This window comes from Miscanthus floridulus, chromosome 8 (genome assembly GCF_019320115.1).
Source record: "Miscanthus floridulus cultivar M001 chromosome 8, ASM1932011v1, whole genome shotgun sequence".
In the NCBI taxonomy this organism is placed as follows: Eukaryota; Viridiplantae; Streptophyta; class Magnoliopsida; order Poales; family Poaceae; genus Miscanthus; species Miscanthus floridulus.
The window spans coordinates 230261583-230286133 of NC_089587.1; the positions used below are offsets into that span (position 1 = coordinate 230261583).

The window sequence follows — 24551 nt, forward strand, 5'->3', positions numbered from 1 at the left end:
ACAGGGGAAACATCGATTTTTTTGCATGGTTACTAATACAAAGGGATGAAAACAGTCGGAAACGGTCGGAAAACCTCTCAACCGTTTTCTACTTCTACATTTGAATACAAAAATGAAAACGAAAGCGACAAAGCCGGACACGAAAACGAACACGAACTTACGGAATATCAAAAATTTCGAAAACGAACTAATTCGAGCGAAATTATGTCGAACACGGTCGGTATACGAAAAATCAATACGGAATATTGACCCGTAGGACCAAGTGCATAACAATTAACAAGTACATAATAATTAACAAGTCCTACAACTTTCTTAAAAAGTATCTCCATTCGACACGATGTAAGGAAGATATGATTTTTTTAAGCCAACAAGCGCTTGTACGCGATTAATATATCGCTGACTTTGTTTAATTTTTTTGAACATCTTCAAGACATCAAATGAAAAAACTAAGAACTAAAAAGTTGTAGATCTCGTCGAGAGCTATAATTTTCATATAAAAATCATCTTCATCCGAGATTGTATGAAAAAGATGTGATTTTTCTAAGGTTGGACTTGTAGTGGGTCAAATTTGGTTCAAACCGAATTTCGAATTCGGGATATTCCGAATTAAAAGTAGAAAAGTAGAAAACGGTCGAAAAAATGTCTAAACCGTTTTTGTTCCGATTTTGAATTTGATGTTCCGAATTTCGAACCGAATTCGAATTTGTCCGAAAATACGAATTTGATCGGATTAAATGTAGAAAACGATACGGTTCGGTACGTGATATTTCCGTACCGTTTTCATCCTTATACAAGTAAAGATCCTAACAACAGACAATTTATTACAAGGGAATTGGACATGCAATCCAACATTTTGAGGCAGCGTTGCATCTGTATGTCCGTTGCCCTTTTGCTTTAGAAGTCTGATTACTTATCATAAATTGGGCAAGAGATTGTACACAAGGTTTTCATCACCGAATGTGTAGACAATTCATGAATGGTGGGAGGACTCACTGCCGCGGCAATCCGCTTTGCAATAAAGAACAACAACAATTGTACTCATGTACACGTCATGGAATATCTGGAAGGAGTGAAACCGAAAAACTTTCAAGAAACAACGAGATCACGCTTACAAAAGTGCTGGATATTAATCAAGGAGACGAGTTGGGGCTTACGAAGCATGCTTGCGGAGTACGGAGCATACTTCATCCATTCTAAAAACAATACAATTCTAGTGTAATATATATGGAGTCAAAATATTTAGAGTTTAATTAAATTTATGAAAAAACAATATTTATGATGCTAAATAAGTATAATCAGATTTGTTATTTAATATATTTTACTTAATGATAGACCATTTGACGTCACAAGAATATTGCTCTAATTTTTTAATTAGTTAAACTTTAGATGACGGGACTAAAGTTGCATTCTTTTGAAAGATGCTGGAGCTAGTAAAATCTAGCACCTGGTTACTAGTACACCACAGTCAGCATGTTTGCTTGTTGGTTTCAGCCAGGGCTTATCAGTTATGATAGAGTGTTTTTCTCTCACAACAAACCAGCACCAGCCGAATTTATCAGCTTAGAAACCAACTAGCGAATAGGCTGATTGTCACGAGCAAACATGTCACTCTTGAACGCGCCTCATGACCGGTTAGAGTCAGATGGGGGACTGTAGCTAGGCTTGGGTGTGTGGTGGGGTGGGGGGTTGTTTAACTGTAGCCAGGCTTACGCCCAACAACGAAGAAGGTCCTACGTAGGCGCGCAATGCGTGCTGGTGCAAACCAACCCAACCAAGGCCGAAACATGCAGCGAGCTCTCACGTGGCACACCGAAGCAAAGCGTACATCATCGAGGGGGCTGGCTGGTTGCCTGGTTGGTTCGTGACTTCATTCATGCCCGGGCAGCAATACCAGACGCAGCCTGGCTTCTGCCTTCTGCCTTCTGGCTTCTGGTCAGGAGGCCAGGTTGCCAAGCAAACACGCCTGCGAGCGTACCCGCGGCTACTGTCGCCCCGCACCTGCTGCACTGTACGTCTGTACGACAGGCAGATACACGTTACTTGGCGGGTTAACTTGATCAGTATCCTTTTTCACCCTCGAGAGAGACCGAGAGTTTGAGACGAGACCATGCATTTTAGTTTGTTCACGCTTCATCTGAACGGTACTTGTATCTCTGTATAGAGTAGTAGTATAGATACGACTTGGACGTGTACACATGGGTCCGTTCGCGTGTCCTTAAATCTGGTTTGATCCGCTTCTTTTTTTCATCCAAAACAGTATCTTCCTCTCACAAATTTCTCCAGAATTTCTCCAAACCATCCAAATTCCTCCAGAACCATACCATCCGAACAGGGCCATGGTTGGGTTCGTCCATGGTGTACGGATGGCAATGCATGCCGAATTTTTAAATTTTTAGTCTTTTTTGAAAGTTTCTCACAAATAGATCCCTGGAGGAAAGATTTCAGAATCTGGACCCTCAGCTCGGCGCCATCGATGTTGGTGTCGAGCTAACACGTCTCGGCGCCAGCGTCCCTGGCGCCAAACTCCTAGGCTCGACGCTGACGTGGCGCTAATTTGGCAGGCAGCTCGGCGCCGGAGACGCTGGCGCCGAGCTTGACACCCTGTACGAGAGGCCGTGATGGGACAACGCACATATGAAAGGTCCTAATATAGCTAGAGGGGGTGTATAGCCTATTTAAAAATCTATAAATTAACTAGAGCAGTTTGATTAGTATGACAAATAGCGAAATGCAAACTTACTCTAGCTCTACAAGGGTTGTAAGCCACCTATCCAATAATTCTAGTTGCAATGATTACTAGGCACGCAACTTGCAATGTTACTACTCACTAAGAGCTCTCAATCTTGCTACTCTAAAGAGCTCCACTAGATGAACTTAAAATAACAAACACTAGTAGAGAAACGACCTTTGATCCACTTTGAAATTTGGCTGTAGTCCCGGTATTTTTTGCGCCCGGGACTAGAGAAACCTTTAGTCCCGGTTGGTAGCTCCAACCGGGACTAAAGGTCCCTGTCCAACGGCTACTGCGCCAGACTTTTCCTGGAGGGGACATAACCGAGACTAAAGGTTCACTTTTACTCCCGGTTTATCCCTCCAACCGGGAGTATACTCCCGGCTGGAGGATCCGTCCGGGACTAGAAAATGACCTTTAGTCCCGATTTCTGTCTACAACCAGGACTAAAGGTCCCCTCCTATATACCCCTTGTTCCTCCTCGAGCCCGAGCCACTTCGAGCTCAGTGTTCTTGCTTCATCACCGGCCTCTCTTCTTCCTCATCATCGATGATCACAAGATTTTTTTCCATTCCTTCATCGATTCTTCGATTTTAAAGGTTACCAACTTTATACTCTCATATTTTATTAGTAGCTTATTTCATTTTATGGACTAGATATATGTGGGTTTTTTTTATGGTAGATTCTTTTATTTGTAAGTCATTTAAGCTCAAAATCACTTTAAAGTTTGCATATTTGGATGAAGGAAGGTTAAAGTAGTTATTCAAAACTAGTATTGAGCTTTCATTTCTAGCATGCATAGCACACTTCATGCTTTAGAGATATAGAGATTTTTAGAATTTTTTAATTTTATTTGTTTATAAAATGAGAAATTTATATTATATTAAAAATGAGTATAGAGAGTAGATGGCAACTGCTTCCGGGTCCTCGGCCTCTCATCGGGTTACAAAGCGATTGAGGCCGGACCTCCCTCTCATTGTATGCGGCAAGTGTGAGGAGAAGATTGTGATGGAGTACCGGGTGAGGAATGAGTGTCCCAATAAGGGTCGTATCTTCTACAAGTGTCCGGATCGCAATGTGAGTTATTTTGTCGCATTTGATGATTATGGTTAATTTATACTTATTTTCATGATGATTGTGATTAAAGTTCTAATTTTTTATTTTAATTTTAGTGGGATGGCACTGGATGTTCAGGCTGGTACTGGAAGAAAGAGTATGTTGAACACGTGTAAAACTCTCTTGCACAGGCGACTACGGCGGCTGATGAGGCAGTGATCCTGTGGATGAAGCCCATAGATGTTGAACAAACGCATGATCTGTCTGTTTTAGTTGGGATTGGTCGCGAAATCCTTATGTTGCTGAAGTGCATTTTAGCTTTAGTTTTTTTAGTGATAGTTGGGATTGTCTACATTGTAGCGAGACTTTCATAAATTAATACCTTGTGTGGTGGCATGCATGTCGTATAATTAACTAATTATGTTCTAGGTTTTAATATGGTATGTATGTCATGTAATGCAGATGAGCCGGCATTGGATGTACAATGTTGATCGCCGCTCCCAAGAGTTCATTGAGGGCGTGCATTCTTTCTTACGTGTGGCCGAGGCAAATAAACACGATGGTTTCATGTGCTGCCTATGTGCCATATGTAAGAATTTAAAGGAATATGCTAGCTCAAGGAGTCTTCATTCACACTTGTTGAAGTCGGGTTTCATGCCAAACTAAATTTGTTGAACGAAGCACGAAGAAACCAGAGTTGTAATGGAAGAAGGTGAAGAAGAACAAAGGGACGATGATGACATTATTGTAGAATATGGGGCCTTCAATGATACTGCAATGGGGGGAAGCTGAAGAAGAGGTAGGGACAGAAGATGAGCCCGCTGATGATCTTGGTTAGGCCATTCGTGACGCACAAAGAGAATGCGAAAGTGAAAAGGAGAAGATCAAGTTTGAGCGCATGCTAGAGGATCACAAGAAATTGCTATACCCAACTTGTGATGCGGGGCAGAAAAAGTTGGGTACCATACTGGAATTGCTGCAATGGAAGTCAAAGAATGATGTATCTGACAAGGGATTTGGGGAGTTACTGAAAATCCAAAAGAAGATGCTTTCGAATGATAACGAATTACCCACCACTACGTATGAAGCAAAATAGGTAGTCTGCCCTTTGAGATTAGAAATCCAGAAGATACATGCATGTCCTAATGACTGCATCCTCTACCGTGACGAGGAGTACGAGAAGTTAGATGCATGCTCGGTATGTCATGCATCGCGGTATAAGATCAGGCGAGATGACCCTGGTGATGTTGAGGGCGAACGTCCCACGAAGAAAATCCCTACCAAGATTATATGGTATGCTCCTATAATACCACGCTTGAAATGTCTGTTCAGAAACAAAGACCATGCAAAGTTATTGCAATGGCACAAAGAAGACCATAAGGTAGACAATATGTTGAGACACCCTGCTGATGGGTCCTAGTGGAGAGCAATCGATAAAGAATTCTCGGAGTTTGCAAATGACGCAAGAAACTTAAGGTTTGCTTTAAGTACGGATGGTATGAATCCTTTCAGGGAGCAGAGCAATAGTCATAGCACTTGGCCTGTTACTCTATGTATCTACAACCTTCCTCCCTGGTTATACATGAAGCGTAAGTTTATTATGATGCCAGTGCTCATCCAAGGCCCAAGGCAACCTAGCAACGACATCGATGTGTACCTGAGGCCACTAGTTGAAGAACTTCTACTTTTGTGGAATAGACCAGGTGTACGTGTGTGGGATGAGCACAAATAGGAGCACTTTGACATGCGAGCATTGTTGTTTGTAACAATCAATGATTGGCCTGCTCTAAGTAATCTTTCAGGACAATCAAACAAGGGATATAATGCATGCATGCACTGTTTTGATGACATTAAAGATATATTCTTGAAAAAATGTCGAAAGGTCATGTACCTTGGCCATCGTCGATTTCTTCCTGCGAATCACCCCCTAAGAAAGAAAGACAAGCATTTTAAAGGTAAGACAGACCACCAGACCAAGCCGGGCAACCGAACTGGTGAGGATGTACTCAATATGGTCAAAGATGTGAAAGTAGTATTTGGAAAGGCACATGGCAGCGAACCTGTTCCAAACGACGTCGACGGTCACGCACCCATGTCGAAGAAGAAATCCATATTTTGGGAGCTACCCTATTGGCAAGTACTAGAGGTCCGTAGCGTGATCGACGTGATGCACCTGACGAAGAATCTTTGTTTGAACTTGCTAGGCTTCATGGGTGTGTATGGAAAGCCTAAGGACACACTTGAAGCACGACAGGACCTGCGGTGTTTGAAAGAACGAGACAACCTACATCCAGAGAAGACAGATGATGGACATCATTACTTAAGTCCTGCCAGCTACACTCTTAGCAAAGAAGAGAAGAAAAGCATGTTTGAATGCCTAGCAAGCATCAAGGTACCATCTGGATTCTCCTCGAATATAAACGGTATAATAAATATGCTAGAGCAGAAATTCCTAAACTTAAAGTCCCATGACTGCCATGTGCTCATGACACAATTGTTTCTCGTTGCATTAAGAGGAATTCTACCTCCAAATATACGTCTAGCCACCGTGAAGCTATGTGCATTCCTCAATGCAATTTCTCAGAAGGCAATCGATCTAATGGATCTAGCTAAAACTATAGAATGATGTGGTTCAATGTCTTGTCAGCTTTGAGTTGGTGTTCCCTCCTTCCTTCTTTAATATCATGACACACCTCCTAGTTCACCTGGTCAAGGAGATTAGCATTCTCGGTCCTATGTTCCTGCACAACATGTTCCCCTTGAGAGGTTCATGGGAGTCCTAAAGAAATATGTTCACAACCATGCTCGACCAGAAGGAAGCATCGCCAAGGGCTATGGAACAGAGGAGGTCATTGAATTTTGTGTTGACTTTATTCCCGACCTTGACCCGATTGGTGTTCCTGAATCGCGACACGAGGGGAGACTAAGTGGAAAGGGGACACTAGGGAAGAAACCATATATTGGTATGCAGGACAATTATTTTAATAAAGCACACTACACAGTTCTGCAAAACTCCTCTTTGGTGGATTCATATATCGAGACACATAAAGAGTTGCTCCGATCTGAGTTTCAAGGGAAGTCTAAAGCTTGGATTATGCGTCAGCACATGGAAACTTTCAGCGACTGGTTGTGAAAAGAATGTCAGGGTGATGAGAGTATTGATGAGCAACTTTATTTGTTGGCTAGACAGCCATCGTGGCATATCCTCACATACAAAGGGTACGAGATAAATGAGAATACATTTTACACACTAGCCCAAGATAAAAGGAGCACCAACCAAAATAGTGGTATTCACATAGATGCCACCGACCCTAATAGAAATAAGCAAATATATTATGGCCGCATAGAGGAGATATGGGAACTAAACTATGCACCTACTTTTAAGGTACCTTTGTTCAAGTACCAATGGGTAAAGGCGACTAGAGGTAGGGTAGCAGTCGACAACCAGTATGGAATGACAACCGTAGACCTCAACAATATTGGGTATAAAGATGAACCGTTCATCCTTGCCAAGGATGTGAATCAGGTGTTCTATATCAAGGACATGTCTACAAAACCGAAGAGAGGGAAAAACAACAACGACCCAATCAATGAGCCAAAGCGCCACATAGTTCTTTCAGAGAGAAGAAACATCATCGGAATTGATGACAAGTCAGACATATCAGAAGATTATGAAAAGGATGACTGAATTCCACCATTCACAGTGAACAAAGACCCAAGCATCCAGCTAAATGATGAGGACACTCCATGGTTACGATGCGATCATAACCAAGGGATATATGTTAAGAAGAAGTTGACTACTGTGCCTGCTTGATATATATAGTGATGTATTAGACCTATTATGTAATAATTGTGACTTTAGATTTTTTTTGTCGTGTTTTCATATTTTCTACGGTTTAAATGAATTTTCTGCTAGACGGTGGATTTCCCGTGGAGAATGTGTGATAAAAAACCAAATGATGAACGTTAATAAGATGTGAAAACTAATTTCCTATCGAAAAACAATAGTTTTAATGATTTTAATTAAGTAGTATATTTTTGCATGGTGCAAATTGTAATTATTATTTACACTATGTCAAATATATATACAGTAAAATAAAAGAGTTTAATTTATAAATTTTTGTTGTGTATAATAATGCAAAACCAAGTCCAAGAATTTTTTTATAATTTTTTTGGATAATATTTTATTTATTAGGCAATTAATAACTCTCTGCATATTTATATAAAAGAAATATATAAAAAAGGAAAAAACTTATGGAAATTGGAGAAAGCCAACTGCAGCTCCCCCTTTACTCCCAGGTGGATCAACCACCCGGGACTAAAGGTGGAGCTTTAGTCTCGGGTGTAGCCACGACCCAGGAGTAAAGGGACTTTACTCCCGGGTGGATCAACCACCCAGGACTAAAGGTGGAGCTACAGTTTTCACGGCCCACCCAAATGCCCTTTACTCCCGGGTCATGGCTACACCCAGGACTAAAGCTCAGACCTTTAGTCCTGGTTCTAACCATAGCCCGTGAGTAAAGAGTCTTTAGTCCCGGTTGGTAGCTCCAATTGGGACTAAAGGTCTCCCTTTATAAACCACATCCTAGTTCTCTTCCTCTCTGTCTTCACCACGCCGTCGCCTCATCTTCTCCACTAGATCGATCCAGCAGCGCCGCCGCTCCCAGGCGACCACCCTAGCCTCGCCTCGTCACGCGCGCACGCTGTCATTGGCCCCACGTGCACGCGCGCTTCTTCTCCAGCCGGCCAGCGCGCCTCGCTTGTCCTCGCTAGAGCGCATGCCGTCCTTGTCCCCGGCCCCCACCTCGCTCGTGCTCACCAGAGCACACCGAGCCTTCCCCGTGCTGCCTCACCGGAGCTCGCCCGAGCCTTCCCTGCGCACGCTGCCTCACCAAAGCACGGCCGAGCCTTCCCCACGCTGCCTCACCAGAGCTCACCCGAGCCTTTCCCGCACGCGCTGCCTCACCGGAGCGCGGCCGAGCCTTCTCTTGTATGTGCTTCCTTCATTCGGACGTGTTGCATACCGAATCAAGGAAAGATTATGCTATTTTCTCTTGTATGTGCCTATCAGTAGCATTTTATGTTTGAGTTTCTATAACACTTGAAAACGCAACACGCGGGACGACGGAGAACTCGTCCTACCGACTCCACGCGGCTGCGGTGCGGTGCGGCTCGTTGGCGTCAGTCGTCGTTCAGCTCGACTCTGTGCATGTCCATTTGGAATTCTGCTCTGCTCTGCCTGTTGATTCTGCATTGCACGTCGTCCAGCTCGATGGTTTTGCGGTTATGTTGTTGTCTCTGTGCACTTCGCTCGTCTTCCTCATTTCTTTCTTCCACCGTCAACCTACTGCGTCTCAGTATTATGCACCATAATATACATATACTCTACGCAGTAGCAGACCTACAAAAGCTTTAGTGCTCGATTAAATCTTAGTATGATGAGTATTTGCCATAGAAAAATTTCAATCCTTCAAATAACATGACAACTTCATTACGAATTCATCAAGGAGCCCGAGCGGCTGGCTAGGGTGGCTGGACGGTGAGTCCACCCCTGACTGTACACCTAAACAAAACATGGATCCACTAATGGTTAAGTTCCTTGTTTGCTGGAACATGTGCCAAGGGTTAAGTACAAGATTGGGCACATATGCTTTTATTTTTCTGGAATTCCTTAATTAGATGATGAAACAACAATGCCCAAGGTGGCTTACCCCTGTAGGTCGAGTTTAGATGATGAAATGGTGTTGTTTTTTTAACGGTAGGCCACGTTCCTCTGCATGTGGATAGCAAGTCATATTCCTCAATTAATTTGTCAGCACTGCCTTTTGAAGGTAGTTGTACATATAGGATAGTAGAAGATACCCCGTCTGTTGCTGCGGTATTGTAAAGAATTATGATTAAAATTTATAGGAGATGATGTAGATAGCTTGCAATTAATAGGTACAAAGTTAGTGTGATGATATGCCTATTAATGGGAGGTGATGTGGATAGTTAGTGAGTTTGATATGGATGGCTTGCTTGTTAAACAAATTAATTTACAGCAAATGGGGTAATAACATAATATAATGTTAACTGACCTTTAGATACATCATACATGCATGGTTACACTTACATGTCATCGTACACATGCATGATTGCTAGTTACATGTATGTACGAGGCTAGGAGCAACAAATATAAAAAGTTGAGGTGTAACGCAAGGCCGTGCAATAGGAAGCAAATCCATTCTCTTTTGACGATACGCCCGAACAGCCGGCCTGACAGATTTGGTGGTTGAACGGGTCCGTCGGCCGTCGCTGTGCGACTGTACGACAAAGAACGACATCGATCGACCATAGTATTTTATTGTCTGGAGTCCGGTACGGGGTGCAATGCAACGCAATGACAATTGACAATGCGTTGCAAGGTCAAAATATGGTAGTTTCTATGGACTCCGCGACTAAACATTTTATTTTAACTTTTTATGAAATAAAAAACTTAGAAAATTGTTAGAAAATTGTAGAAAATCCGTACTAGTTGAACTTACGGACCGTGTTTAGCTCGGCGAGCATGTTCTCTGCCGAGCGGTAACGGACGTCAAGGAGGAGCTTTGATTCTACAAGGGAGAGCGGCAACGGTCGTGGAAGACCGTGTTCCCTTCCTCGTAGAATCAGAGCTCTTCCTCAGCCAAGTACGGTGCCGTCCGGTGGAGAAATGCTCGCCGGGATGATCACGTAAGCAAGGTCAACTAGTACGGATGATTATTTATTGAAACATGTTTTTGAGCTATAATTTGATGGATATTTGATAACAAATGTCATCTATAAATATTACTATCCTCGGCAACCTAATCGCCCGCGAGCTCGCTAATATCGAGCAGGTCACTTAGAATTATTTTTTCCATGAAATGAAATACTTAGAAATCATGCATTTTATTTTTTAGAATTAATTTTTCCATGAAATGAAAAACTTAGAAAATAATTAGAAAATTGTAGAAAATCTGTACTAGTTGAACTTGCGGACCGTGTTCATCTCGGCGAGCATGTTCTCTGCCGAGCGGTAATGGACGTCAAGGAGGAGCTTTGATTCTACGAGGGAGAGCAGCAATGGTCGTGGAAGACCGTGTTCCCTTCGTCGTAGAATCGGAGCTCTTCCTTGGCCAAGTACGGTGCCGTCCGGTGGAGAAATGCTCGCCGAGATGATCACGTAAGCAAGGTCAACTAGTACGGATGGTTATTTATTGAAACATATTTTATTTTTTATAGATATATCTAGTGGAGTAAAAGCTAGATGGCTGCCCCGAGAGACAACATGGATGAAGAAATGATGAATATTATCAACACCGGCACTTAATTTGCCGATTGTGACCAGCAGGATGTAGATGACGGGAGTCAATACCTAGCACTTGAAGATAACCAAGAAAATATTGTGCAAGAAAATACTGGCGATGTATATATATTTATATATATATTTGAATATTGTATATATATATTTGAATATCTATCATCTATTATGTGTACACATGATATTTATTTATTCTTTTTTTATACGTAGCCCTCTGAACCGACGACCACAACGGTGAAAAGCAAAAATATTCGAGGCCCGAAAAAGCCATTAGAGGGGCGCTACATAATATCAGAATTCAATATCGAGACAGGCGAACCACTTGGTCCACATGCAAGGAAATTCATGCAACACTATGGGTACCTTATAACTTATAAGGGACAGACTTCCGATCAGTGCCCGTGAATGAAAGCAAAAGGTCAACGAGCCTCATGTTAGCTTTGTCTCTGATCTTGATAAAAATTTAATTTGGGATGATATCCTTCAACATTTCACGTTGCAAGCGGATGATTATGATGATATCAACGATGATGAATTGAAGGAGCTAGTTCGAAAGTGGGCTATTAAGAAGATAGCCACACAATTCTAGACTTGGAAGAAATCCCTATACATGAAATACGTCAAGAAGAACCTAACACCCAATTTCAATACTAGGGGCCCGCTCGCGAAGTGAAGGCCCTACTAAAATGATTTTGTACAGTACAAGACATCGGAAGAGGGTGAGGAACGGGTGAGAAGGAACCCAGAGAATGCCCGACAGAAGGTATACCACCATGGCATGGGATCTGATGGCTACGCGACTACCATTACCAAGTGGGAAAAATGGAGGCGGATATTCTTGCCAAGGGTATCACACCAGAATCACTTAATTGGCCCAAACGCGCGAAGAATTAGTTTTTCGCTCATGGGGGAAGACTGGACCTAGAGACCGGGATGCTAGTTCATGGCCCAAAACTCGAAAGAGCAACACAAAGATTATCTTATGCTCTACAAGCTAAAGCTATTGGTGCGTTCAGGCCCAATAGAGAGAAGGATGAACTGACGTATGTCATCAGAACTGCTGAACACAGTGGCCGAACGAGAGGTTTAGGACGGAACATTTCTTGGGAGCATGGTTTCCCTAACGATAGAGATACCTACAAAAGTTGGCAGAGAAGGAAGGATGAGGAGGCAGCGTAGATCAGCATGTTGGAGGAATATGTTTGTGAGTCACGGGAGGCGTTGCTTCAAGCACAAGAGCGCGAAAAAAACATGCAAGCTAGAATGCAGGACGAAATCATAAAGCAAGTGCAAATAGCAATGAGTGCCCAAAGGCAGGCATCAAATCCAGGAATCAACATTAATATTAGCCCCCCTGATCAGTTGAAAAGCAGCAGCGCTTCCACGGAGTTGCCAAATTAAGATGACGCAATGCTACGTTTCCCTGTGGATGACATCACTGCACTGTTTACATCATGTGAGCTACATATTCTAAAAGAGAATGCCACAATCATGGTGGCTCTTGGTGTTTTTTCTCCTCCAGATCCTACCAAGACACCAAGAATCCATGGGGCAATAATACCACCTGGATATGTTAGCGTCTCAGTGGATAGAGTTAACAAAGGTTTTAGTGATCTGGCTCTTGACATTCCAGGAGGTGATGGGGAGAAGACTCTTGGAGAAGCAGAGAAGACATTTATACTATGGCACAAGCGCTACATCATTATTCCCAGGGTCTCTAGTCCACTGTCGCTTCTTCAATTGCCAGACAATAGGTGCGGACAAAAGTGAACGAAAAAAATTTCACTAATTTTCTATTGACATGCATGATTAAAAATAACAATTTCTTATACCTAATTATTCTTTTTTGTACTCACACAGCAGGGTCTCCACCAACCTAAGTCCAATTATCTAATCTCTAGATCATCATAGTGCTCCGGGAAATCAGGTTGCAACGCCGCCACTGCCGCCACCTCCAAGGAGGTCTCCAACGCCTTCCTCGCCTCCCTTGATGACTAAGAAGAAGTCAGCTCCTAAGAGGTATGCCCTGCAAACGAAGCTATTGGCCCACCAGCTAGCAAAGAAGAAAGCCTCATCTAATCCAGTTATTCCCCAAAAACTATCTTACGAGAAAAGTGAAAATGAATTAAATGCTGCAGTACAAAAAGATGTGGACAGTTTCTTCGAAAAGGTGAAAAAGCAACGAGAAGCGAGGGAGAACCCGGAGAAACCGTACTTCTACCTACCTCCAGATCTTCTAAGAAAGAAGGTGGACCAGAAAAGGCGGGAATCTTAAAAGACCCTGCCAAAATCGAACTACGACCGCTCTCTCACCAAGTCATTTGAGGCGGCACAGAAAAAGACTAGACCAGGGAAAGGTGTTGCACAACTCGGACAACAATCGCAACAATCAGTCCCCCCTCTTGTCGTTCGTAATGAATATGGTTTGAACTTAGACTTAGACGTCGATTTTGAGGAGCTGGCTCGGTTTTACGAGGAAACTGGTTTGGACCTTGCCCAAGTGCTCGCTGAAGGACCATCTGCTCTGAAAGTGGATCCTTGGAAGAAATTTGAACATGGAAATAGTCTATACAACCCTGAGGCCTTAGGTGAACTAGGTACGTAAATGTGCCTGCTAAACAAGTGGTACATGGCGGCGTGTGATCGGGGAGAGGCCTTTGTTCCTGTCAGAGTTATAAACCAACATTACTTCCGTGGCGATGACGTTATATATGTCGAGTTTGTAGAATTACACCAACTATGCCACCTGGACTCTCTCGACAAAAGTCTCATTAGCTGCTATTGTCTGTAAGTGTGATTATTTTCTACTATTAAAGTGTATATATATAAAGCTACATGTATATATATAAATTATATATCCTCATACTATATTTTTATATATGTAGATATGAGATGACAGAACTCAGAAAGAGAAAGGATAATGATGTTGGTTTTGTTGATCCAAATGTCGTATTCAAACACCCTAACCCCCCGCCTCAATGGAAAGCTGAACTCGAGAAAAATCTCATGAGGTTCTTAGTGAACCAACAAAACAAGAACATACTCTTCCCCTACAACTTCAAGTGAGTGTTAAATAATTAATGTCGATCATATGGACATTTGTTCAATTATTTACGTACTAGCTAAGCTATCTCCTATATATATATATATATGTTGACTCTAGTTAATGTCGATCATATTTGTGTATAAAAACATATGCAGCAATCACTGTATATTGATGGTCATCGATATGGCCAATAGTCGGTTGAGCATCTTAGACTCGTTAAGAAAAGAGCAAACAGAGTACCAAAATATGATAGATATTATCCAAGGGTAATTTGGTCTCTCTAGCAACTATATATACCCCGATCTCTTAACTGCAACAATTAATAAAGGCCAAATTAATTTTTTATTTTATTGGGCGCAGTGTTTGGAAAAGTTTCATTGAGGAACACCACATGAAACATTGCAAAGCACCACTAGATGTAATCGCACATAAAGTAAGTACTAGCTACATTTATATATATATAATTCAATTAACACCATGCATGTTTTCAATTCACCGGATCTTTTTTCTCGTAAAAGTGGGTTCTGAGGCAAAAACAGGGGAACAACTACTACGGATACTATGTTTGCGAGTTCATCATGGCGTACGTAAAAAGAACTCCTGAAGAGATTCTCAAAGTACGTTATATAAATATATTAATATATTCACAATTTCTTTTGTTGCTCATATATATAAGTAATCACGTGACCAACACATATATATATTAATACTTTTCCTTTAACTTTTATTAAAGACTCTATGGTTGAAGGAAAAAGTCATACGACGTGACCAACTAAAAGCAATTCAAGAGACCATAGTAGGATTTCTTAATGACCAGGTCCGCAACCCCGCCGGCGAGTTCTACAATGACGTCAACGAAACATGGAAGCCAAACCAGATAGAGTGAATTTGTTATCCCAAGAATATGATAGAATATACAATGCAAGCTTTATTTGTAATATATATATATACATACATATTATATGTACATAAAATAACGTACAATACATGTATATGCATGTAATATATACGTTAGTTTCATACTTTAGTTTGTACAAAATGTTCGAACATTATAAACTTGTAGAATATGTATATTACTAGCAGCATAGAATGCGTATTCGAAAACCTATTCGAAAACCAAAACGAATCATCAATTGAAAATAGAAACAAAAAAAGGAAACCTTTAGTCCCGGTTGGTAATACCAATCAGGACTAAAGGGCCGCCCCACATGGCTAGGCCGAGAGGCCTCTTTAGTCCCGGCTGGTCTTACCAACCAGGACTAAAAATGCACCTTTAGTCCCGGGCGAGAAACCGGGTCTAAAGGAGGGGCCCTTTAGTCCTGGATTCATGCTCCTGGTTGGGAAACCGGGACTGAAGGGGTTTCCCAACCGGGAGTAAAGCCCGTTTCTATACTAGTGAAATCAAGCTCTCAATTCTAATTACACTAAAGAGCTTGCCACAACTAGTTTGCAAGAATATAAATGAGTGAGTAGGGTGATTATACCGCCATGTAGAAGAGTGAACCAATCACAATGTGAATATTAAATCCATCACCGGGAGAATATCAAATGATAAGAGACAACCAATTTTCTCCCGAGGTTCACATGTTTGCCAACACGCTACGTCCCCATTGTGTCGACCAACACTTGGTGGTTTGGCGGCTAAGAGGTGTTGCACGAACTTGTCCACACAATTGGACACCACAAGAACCTACCCATAAGTGAGGTAACTCAATGACATGAGCAATTCACTAGAGTTACCTTTCGACTCTCCGCTGGGAAAGGTACAAATCCCCTCACACTCACCAGAGATGGCCATAAATAATCACCGACTCGTGCCAATCCTCCTCCGCTGCACCAAGCCATCTAGGTGGTGGCAACCACCAAGAGCAACAAGTAAATCCTGTAGCAAAACACGAACACCAAGTGCCTCTAGATGCAATCACTCAAGCAATGCACTTGGATTCTCTTCCAATCTCACAATGATGATGAAACAATGATGGAGATGAGTGGGAGGGCTTTGGCTCACAAGGTTGCTATGTCAATGCAAATGGTCAAGAGGGTGAGCTTGAGCCGGACATGGGGCGTAAATAGATCCCCCACGAAATAGAGCCGTTGTACGCCTTTACTGGGTACAATATGGGGTGACCGAATGCTCCGGTCAGTTCGACCGGACACAGGACCCCAGCGTGCGATCGCCCGATGCTTACCACGTGTCATCGGCTTCAAATGCCGATCGCCCGATCTCAACGGTCAAGTGATGACCGGACGCGTCAGTTAGAAAGTGACCGAACATAGGATCCTAGTGTCCAGTCATTTCCAGTAAGGTTCCAAAAGTGAAATTTCATGCTCGACCGGACTCACCCAGCGTTCGATCACTCAACGTTTCCTCTGTGCGTCTCACGTCAGCGTATGTTAGCACTGACCGGACCATGAGCGTTCGGTCAGTTTACACGCCAGCGTTCAGTCACAAGACCGAGACCGTGTGCTTACTGCTGTCACTGACCAGACTCTGAACCCAGCGTTCGGTCACTGCACCACCAGCGTCCGGTCACTCTGTGAACCCCTGTCTTTTCTGTATAGGGCGCAGGTGGCACCGTCAGACTGTCCGCACTCTATGGGCGGACACTCCGCTAGTGAAGTTTCTAACCCTTACTCAAATGTGCCAACCACCAAGTGTATCACCTTATGCATATGTGTTAGCATATTTTCACAAGCATTTTCAATGGTGTTAGCACTCCACTAGATCCTAAATGCATATGCAATGAGTTAGAGCATCTAGTGGCACTTTGATAACCGCATTTCAATACGAGTTTCACCCCTCTTAAGAGTACGGCTATCTAACCTAAATGTGATCACACTCGCTAAGTGTGTTGATCACCGAAACAAAATGGCTCCTACTATTTATACCTTTGCCTTGAGCCTTTTGCTTTTCTATTTCTTCTTTTCAAGTTTAAGCATTTGATCATCACCATGCCATCACCATCGTCATGATCTTTGCCATTGCTTCATCACTTGGAGTATTGCTACCTATCTCATAATCACTTTGATAAATTTGATTAGCACTTAGGGTTTTATCAATTAACTAAAACCAAACTAGAGCTTTCAACATACCGCTACGCTGCTGCTGCTCTACCCTCTGCGCTATCTCTGCACTAGAACTTGTAGCTGGACCACTCACTGCCACTGCATGCATAGGGGCGGACATGAGCTAACGGGGGAAATGGCAATGCGCCCCAATCTGCACCTGCTACGTGTCATACGCCCATGCTACGTGCCATGGAAATAAAATTGGATGGGGCCGCCAGCTCTTCGCGCCCACGAGATTGAATCTTTGACCGACCTCGTTATGACGCTCGACCGCTCGCCCCAAGTGGTGCAGGCCCCACCCACCTCTGCCTTGGCACGACGAGACGACGGTACAGCCCTATGCGGCCACGGCCGTACTCCTACGGTCCTACAGCCACTACGGTAGGGCCACAGCTCCCTACTGCGCGGCACGCCAATCACTGATCATCCCGAGCGAAAGGCGCGCATGATCATCACCCTAGATGGAAGTGAAGCCTAATACTAGGTGTCTAGGGGCTAGGGCTAATCGGATCAACAACAACACACAGCCTGTTCGGTTGGCTGGTTCGTTTCGTTGCTGGTTCGTGAAGAAGTACTGCTGGCTAATTTGTGTGAGAGAAAAATACTATTCCAGCTGAAAATTTACGATCGTTTACGATAAGCTATAGCCAAACGAACAGGCTGACTATAGCGGACTAGCGGTATGTGGCCAGGCTAGCCACTAGCCAGGCATGGGCAACTGCATGGGCTAGGGCTCGCCGGGCAGCATCATGTGTCAAATCACGTCCAGCATTCCTGGCCGTGCATGTACGTATATAGGCGTGAGAACCGAGTGGGGGCTCGGTTGGTCAGCTGAGCAGGGGCTCAGGCTGCCCGCCCGCGGTTCGAGTGCTGGCTCCCGCGCGGCGCCTCACCTTCTTTCTTAAGAGTATCCGGGAGACTCCCCCGTGCTTTCAAAAAAAATATATAGACGTGAGCTGCAGCTCATGCAACGCACAGTAGTACGCATAGTAAATTTTACTAATGCTGCGCATGCGCTTACAATTGCTAATATTACGACAGGTGAGTGTGCGTGTCGCAAAAAAGAATAATTAAATATTATTAAATTAATAATAAAAATATATTTATGATAAATATATTAAGAGATACTACTGCTCCGTTTGGTTAGGGGGGATTTTATGAATCTAAAAAAATCTCATAATTTTAAAATCTCATTGAAACAGCTACTCCTAGATGGCTAGGTTCTATTGGATTTTAATATGCACATGCAGAATTAATAAACACATTAACTTCTTTTTCCAGATTTTGCATCAGAATATCTAATAATAGTACGATACTTCCTCCTCCGTCCCTAAATATCTCTCGTTTACGTTTTTCGAGAAACAATTTTGACTAAATATATATTAAAAATATTAATATTTATAGTACATAATTAGTATCATTGGAAAGATCTTTGAAACTAGTTTTTAATAAATTTATTTGGAGATAGAAATGTTGAACGTATTTTCTATCAATCAAGTCAAATTTGTGGCACGTACACCAACGGCGACAGATATAAAGAGACGGAGGGAGTACTCCGTATCTTTCATAGTAAGGGGATGTTTGGATCCAGTGACTAAAGTTTAGGAGGTGTCGTATGGAGTGTTTGGATACTAATAAAAAAACAAATTATAAAATCCGTCAATAATTCAAGAGATGAATTTATTAAGCCAAATTAATCCATCATTAGTACATATTACTGTAGCATCACGTTGTCAAATCATATGTTGATTAGGCTTAAAAAATTCGTCTAGCAAAACCGTCTTAGTATTTAGTTTTATAATTAGTCTAGATGTGACAGCGACCAACAATACTTAAATCTAGAGACAATTCCTTGTGTACCATTAAAAAAGATCGTAATGCCCTGTGTGTCTCTGAAAAAGTTCAGCGGTATTCAGCGTCACTGCTCTAACTTTTTCATGCCCTCCATGCCACTTCCGTCAGTTTGGGCTCTAACGTCGTCAAACTGCAGGTGTGAAAAGACGAAAATACCCTTAAGTGTAAATATGTCATTATTTTTTTAGCATCTTAACAACTTCAAATGAAAAAACTCAAAACTAGAAAGTTATAGATCTCGTCGAGATTTATAATTTTTATATAAAAATTATTTTTATTTAATTACGCAAAAAAATATGATTCGATATGATTAATATATCTTAGAAAAATCATATTATTTTTTTGCAAAATTAAATAAAAATAATTTTTATATGAAAATTATAGATCTCGGCGAGATCTATAACTTTCTAGTTTTGAGTTTTTTCATTTGAAGTCGTTAAGATGCTCAAAAAATTAATGACATATTTACACTTAAGGACATTTTCGTCTTTTCACACCTGCAGTTTGACGGCGTTAGAGCCCAAACTGACGGAAGTGGCATGAAGGGCACAAAAAAAGTTAGAGCAGTAACGCTGAAGACCGCTGAACTTTTTCAGAGACACTCAGAGCGTTACGATCTTTTTTAATAACACACAGTCAATTCTCCCATAAATCTAATCGGAGCAGCTGCCTGTATGCATGTACTCATTGCACACCATGTGATGTGACAACTGACGATCAATGCATGTACGTAGGGCTAGGGCTAGGCTGCAAGGGCTACGGCTAACCGGAGCAGCAGCAGCGTAGCGGTATGTGCGTTGTCCGCCTCTCGTATAGGGCGCCACGGCCATAGCGTTGCCTCTCTCGGCGTCGAGCTTGGCGCTAGTGTCTACGGCGTTGATCTGCCTGCCAAATTAGCATCATGTCAGCGTCAAGCCTAGGAGCTCGGCGCTAGGGACGCTGACGCTGAGACATGTTAGCTCAGCGTCAGCATCGATGGCGCCGAGCTAAGGGTACAGATTCTAAAATCTTTTCTCTAGGGATTTATTTGTGAGAAACTAAAAAAACTAAAAAGTAAAAAATTCGAGCAATGCATGCGTGACAGATACTGTAGCACTTTTTGGGATATTAGGGTGGAACTAAACAAGGGCTATATTGTAATTTCATAGAAATCAGTTTAATTTTACTGTAGAAACGTTTGATTTGAAATTTTCCCCGGATTCCAAAGGAGATCTAGATTTTTGCAAGACCACCGATTCCGTGGGCCTGTGCTGCTGTGCTTTTCAAATCTTGGGCCTCAGTATATGTCAGGCCGCGCTGGACCAAAAGGCAGGCCGGGTCGGACCCACGCATCTGTCATGTCCAAGCATCCATCGTCGTCTTCTTGGTCCGGACAACGAACGAACCCGATTCCTTATTCCAGACAGGGGGAAGCTCGCCTTCCTACTCTCGTACTCGTAGTCGTCGTCGTCGTCGTCCTCCCGACATCAGGTGGCATCGGACTTGCGTGGCGTGGAGGTCCTTCCGGACTCGGGGTCGATTTGCTTGTCGGCGCCGAACCCTAGCTTTGCTTCGACGGCACCCACCTACGCTACGGCGGCCGGCCCCAAGCAGTCAAGCGACACCGAAGAATTTTTGTTGCAGAGACGAGCGTGCGCGCCGGCGAGTGGGCCCGATTTTCACAGCGCCGGCGATGGCAAGCAGCTCGTCTCCGTCGCAGATCATCTGCGTCTCCTTCAATCAGGACAACAGGTGCGCGCGCTGAGAATACCTGTCTCGTGGTGACTGCTTTTTACGGTGGCGGGGATGGTGGATTAGGAGCGTTGATTCTGGTTCCTTTTGTATTGTTGCAGCATGTTTTCTGTCGGGACCAAGGATGGGTTCAAGATCTTCGACGCTCGCAATGGGAGGCTCTGCTATGAAAAGAGTGAGATTTTTCTTCGGAGACCCCTTTTAGATTAGCAGAATCAAATGAAACAACACTTACAATTTATTTCTGAACACGGTTCCAAAAAATGTATATTGAAAGAGCATTAGTCATTCTACTTTTCTCAAAACAAAGAAAGTGGTCATTCTACTGTGGAGACAGCTGTTCTGTAATAGTACTACTACTATAAGATGCTGAGTATGAACCTCTGCGTGTTTGCAGATCTTGGGGGATTCAACATTGTGGAAATGCTATTTGGCACAAACCTACTTGCCATTGTTGGAACTGGTGAACAGGTACCTCATTCTGTTGATTGATTGCCCCTAACTTGTTGAACTTTCATAGGTTAGTCGAGTTAACTTGTTGATTGTGACTTGTGAGTTCAAATTCTTTCCTCTTTCGCAGCCTGCAATGTCTCCTCGTCGTCTGTCCTTGTTCAATACCAAAACAGGAGCATCAAAGCGAGATCTGAACTTTAAGACTTCAATTTTGGCTGTGCGATTAAGTAGGAAGAGGTTAGCTACTACTTCAATGTATTATCAGTTTCTGTGGTGGTTCATACTTTATGTTCTGTTATTAATTGATGCATGCCAATTAAGTCCCAGTCAGGATCCGCAAATATTGTGTTGTTGTGCATACTAGTTGCTGTGTTCTTTTGAATAAAGTAGTAATCACATTATGTGCAGGCTTGTTGTTGTATTGCAGGATAGGACTTTTGTTTATGATCTAAATAGCACTACTATATTGGATGAAATTGAAACCGTGCCCAATACAAAAGGTAAGGATCCTCCTGCTCTTTGTATACCAAATATTCATGTCATACCTCCTGCTAACAGCCCTTGCTTTCAAGATGGCAAATAATAATAACAATAATAATATAAGAAAAACACTCTTGTGTTGTTTTGCTGATAATATTGTTACATTTTAAATTAGGTTTATGTGCATTTGCTCCTAATTCTGAAGAGTGTTATTTGGCTCTCCCTGCAAGCACATCCAAAGGATCTGCTTTAGTATACAAAGCATCAAAACCGGAATTAATATGCCAGGTAATTTATTGTTTCCTGTGTCATACTTATATTGACTCCAGCAGGTTTAGATCCTTCCCTATTGTGATTTTCTCACATACAGCTTGGTAAAGACAACTATTTTATTCTCTAGAATCTAGACTTGTACCTTGGTTGACATGACTTTGAAAACCTATTAGAGAGTTCAATGATTATTTAAGATTCCTTGCTCTACTTTCAAACAATAGAAAAAAATGCAATGACTATGCAAATGATGTGGCAGCATTGAGCTTATTTATTGGTAAAGCTAGCAAAATGAGTGGAGCTTTATTTGACTCTTTTTCATGCTTATCGTGGTATGCGAAACTTGCAATACACATCTCAGTCACCTTTCAATGTTTAATCTTGCCAATAGATGGTCGTTTTCTTTTTTTGTTTTATCCTCAAAGCAGCAGGAGAGCTGCATACTTTCTTCTGAAAAAAAAAACTCTTTGATTTGGGTGGTTGAAACATCCAGTTATAAGCTTACCAGCGCGTTCGGCTGGTATAGTCCTGGCTTGTTTCAGCTTGTTTCAGCTTATTCTCTCTCACAGAATACTATTCAATCATCCAAAACAATCCAAAAAACACTGTTTAAGCTACCATCCGAACGAGCTGTACATCCTCAGCGTCCCAATTATATGCTCGCATCCAATTCCTTCATTAAGAAGTCCTCGAGTGTGAAGTTAATTGCTGATTGTTGGAGCGTGGGTTATGGTGTAGTTTTCTCACTGTTTTGTGTAACTGGCTGACAGATAGATGCTCATCAAGCTCCATTAGCTGCAATGGTTTTTTCATTGAATGGTTTGTACCTGGCAACGGCTTCTGAAAAGGGTACTATGATTAGAGTGCATCATGTGGCACAAGCAACCAAGGTGAAACTATACCTTTCTCCTTCAGAATCAATTTGACATTGAGCTCTCTACAATTCACCTTATATCTTTTTGCATTTTTCCTTTAACAGTCACATAGTTTTCGGCGAGGAACATACCCATCAACGATCTATTCACTGACATTTAGTCCATCTGTTGATCTACCTGACGTTCTTGTTGCCACAAGTTCATCAGGCTCTTTGCACATGTTTTTCCTTGATGCTTCTAGGAACGCAAGGTTCATGTCCTGCTTTATGCTAGCTATGATTTGCGTGCCATTATTTCACAGGCATGATTTGATTTGATCACATCCACTTTTCTCAGGAGACAAGCAAATACATTGCTCAGTTCAGTGATTCCTGGATCTGTAACTGATGCTTTGGATCCAGCTAATCATCATGTTATTCACCATGTTGTCACTGCAGACATCAAGAGGTCCATTCATTATTGATACTACTTCTTGCCACTCCCTGTACAAACTTCATTATTGATTTTACTAACATCGTCCTTTGTACTGCAGCTGTCTGGCAGTACACAGTGTTGAAAATTCCCAAAATTCTTCCAAATTTCCTGCGTTGAAGTAAGAACCACAAATCGTCATCTGTTCATGAGTTTTTTTCCTTCTCCTTTTGTTGCGGAAACACGAACTGCTGCACATGTCTAAATTACCCATGCAATTCTTTACAGGACTGTAATTTACATTGTAACACATGATGGATACTTCCGAGAGTATCTGATCAACACAACCAAGTCAAATGAATCTTCGTGGTTTTTGGTGCGTGAATTTAATCTCCTGGACTCTTGTTCGGGTAGTCCCAAGCAGAACGAGCAGCACATAGACTGACTTGTAATGCTGGCTCCTCTGACTGGAACCTGTTAGGTGATTATATTTGTATGTACTCACGGGAATTCTTCGGCCTTACTTAACCGGGCATTGGGACTAACTTCAACTGTACATAGTATAGAGGTGTGCATCACTGGTGGGAATTGAGTAATTGACATGTTGTGGGCTTGTGGCGCGTGTAAATTATTATAGAAGTAGACAGCAAGTTTGATGCAATGCATAAAAAGCTTTACACCTGCTGAGATGGTTTCTTTTCCATTGTAATTTGAGTACTTTTCACTTTGAGCCAGTTCTCTCTCCCCCACCCCCCACCACCACCACCAAAAAAACACACACACACACAACTATGCATCAGCTCTGCAGGTACTTGGACATAATACTAACTTTAATGTAAATTCATGAAACATGTCCTAAACTGATCATATAAACAACATCCTGAAAAGTGTGCAAGGTTTAAGTCCCCATCTCACGTTAACTCTAGCTTATCCCAATTTTGCTTGGGATTAAAAGGCTTTGTGGCTGCTGTTTTATTACTAACTTGCGATTGGAGTCTCAAAGGTTGTTGGATCATCATCAAACTTGGAGACGCTCCCCCCCCCCCCCCCCCCCCCCCCTTCAGTTTGGCTTTCCGCAGTTTGAACATAGAGCAGTCCTAGTGGATGATCGTTTTTTGGTGATGAAATAGTTTCTGAATTCTGATTGAGCTGAATTTTTGGTAGTGAGTAGATGACTTGTGAAAGTACATGCCTACCGAATTTCATACATTGTAGACTTCTAGTATGTGCGAGTGTGATATGAACTCATTATAC

The 24551-nt window shown here is 42.3% G+C and overlaps 1 protein-coding gene across 1 annotated transcript; it reads left to right on the plus strand.

The window, feature by feature from the left end:
* The first annotated feature begins 20475 nt into the window (after nucleotides 1–20475).
* LOC136475316 (autophagy-related protein 18b-like) lies at nucleotides 20476–23976 on the plus strand. Its single transcript, XM_066472856.1, has 11 exons — nucleotides 20476–20808; nucleotides 20910–20983; nucleotides 21206–21279; nucleotides 21389–21498; nucleotides 21670–21761; nucleotides 21917–22029; nucleotides 22782–22901; nucleotides 22991–23136; nucleotides 23223–23333; nucleotides 23419–23478; nucleotides 23586–23976. Exons 1-11 carry the CDS (start codon nucleotides 20750–20752, stop codon nucleotides 23740–23742), a joined length of 1116 nt encoding a protein of 371 aa, XP_066328953.1. The 5' UTR covers nucleotides 20476–20749; the 3' UTR covers nucleotides 23743–23976.
* The last annotated feature ends 575 nt before the right edge of the window (nucleotides 23977–24551 follow it).

Excerpts from the sequence above, each read along its gene's own strand:
- LOC136475316 (XM_066472856.1), top strand. The coding sequence starts at position 20,750 with ATGGCAAGCAGCTCGTCTCCGTCGCAGATCATCTGCGTCTCCTTCAAT. Across the intron at positions 20,984-21,205 it reads GAGGCTCTGCTATGAAAAGA|ATCTTGGGGGATTCAACATT; the intron begins GTGAGATTTTTC and ends GCGTGTTTGCAG. Across the intron at positions 21,499-21,669 it reads GTGCGATTAAGTAGGAAGAG|GCTTGTTGTTGTATTGCAGG; the intron begins GTTAGCTACTAC and ends CATTATGTGCAG.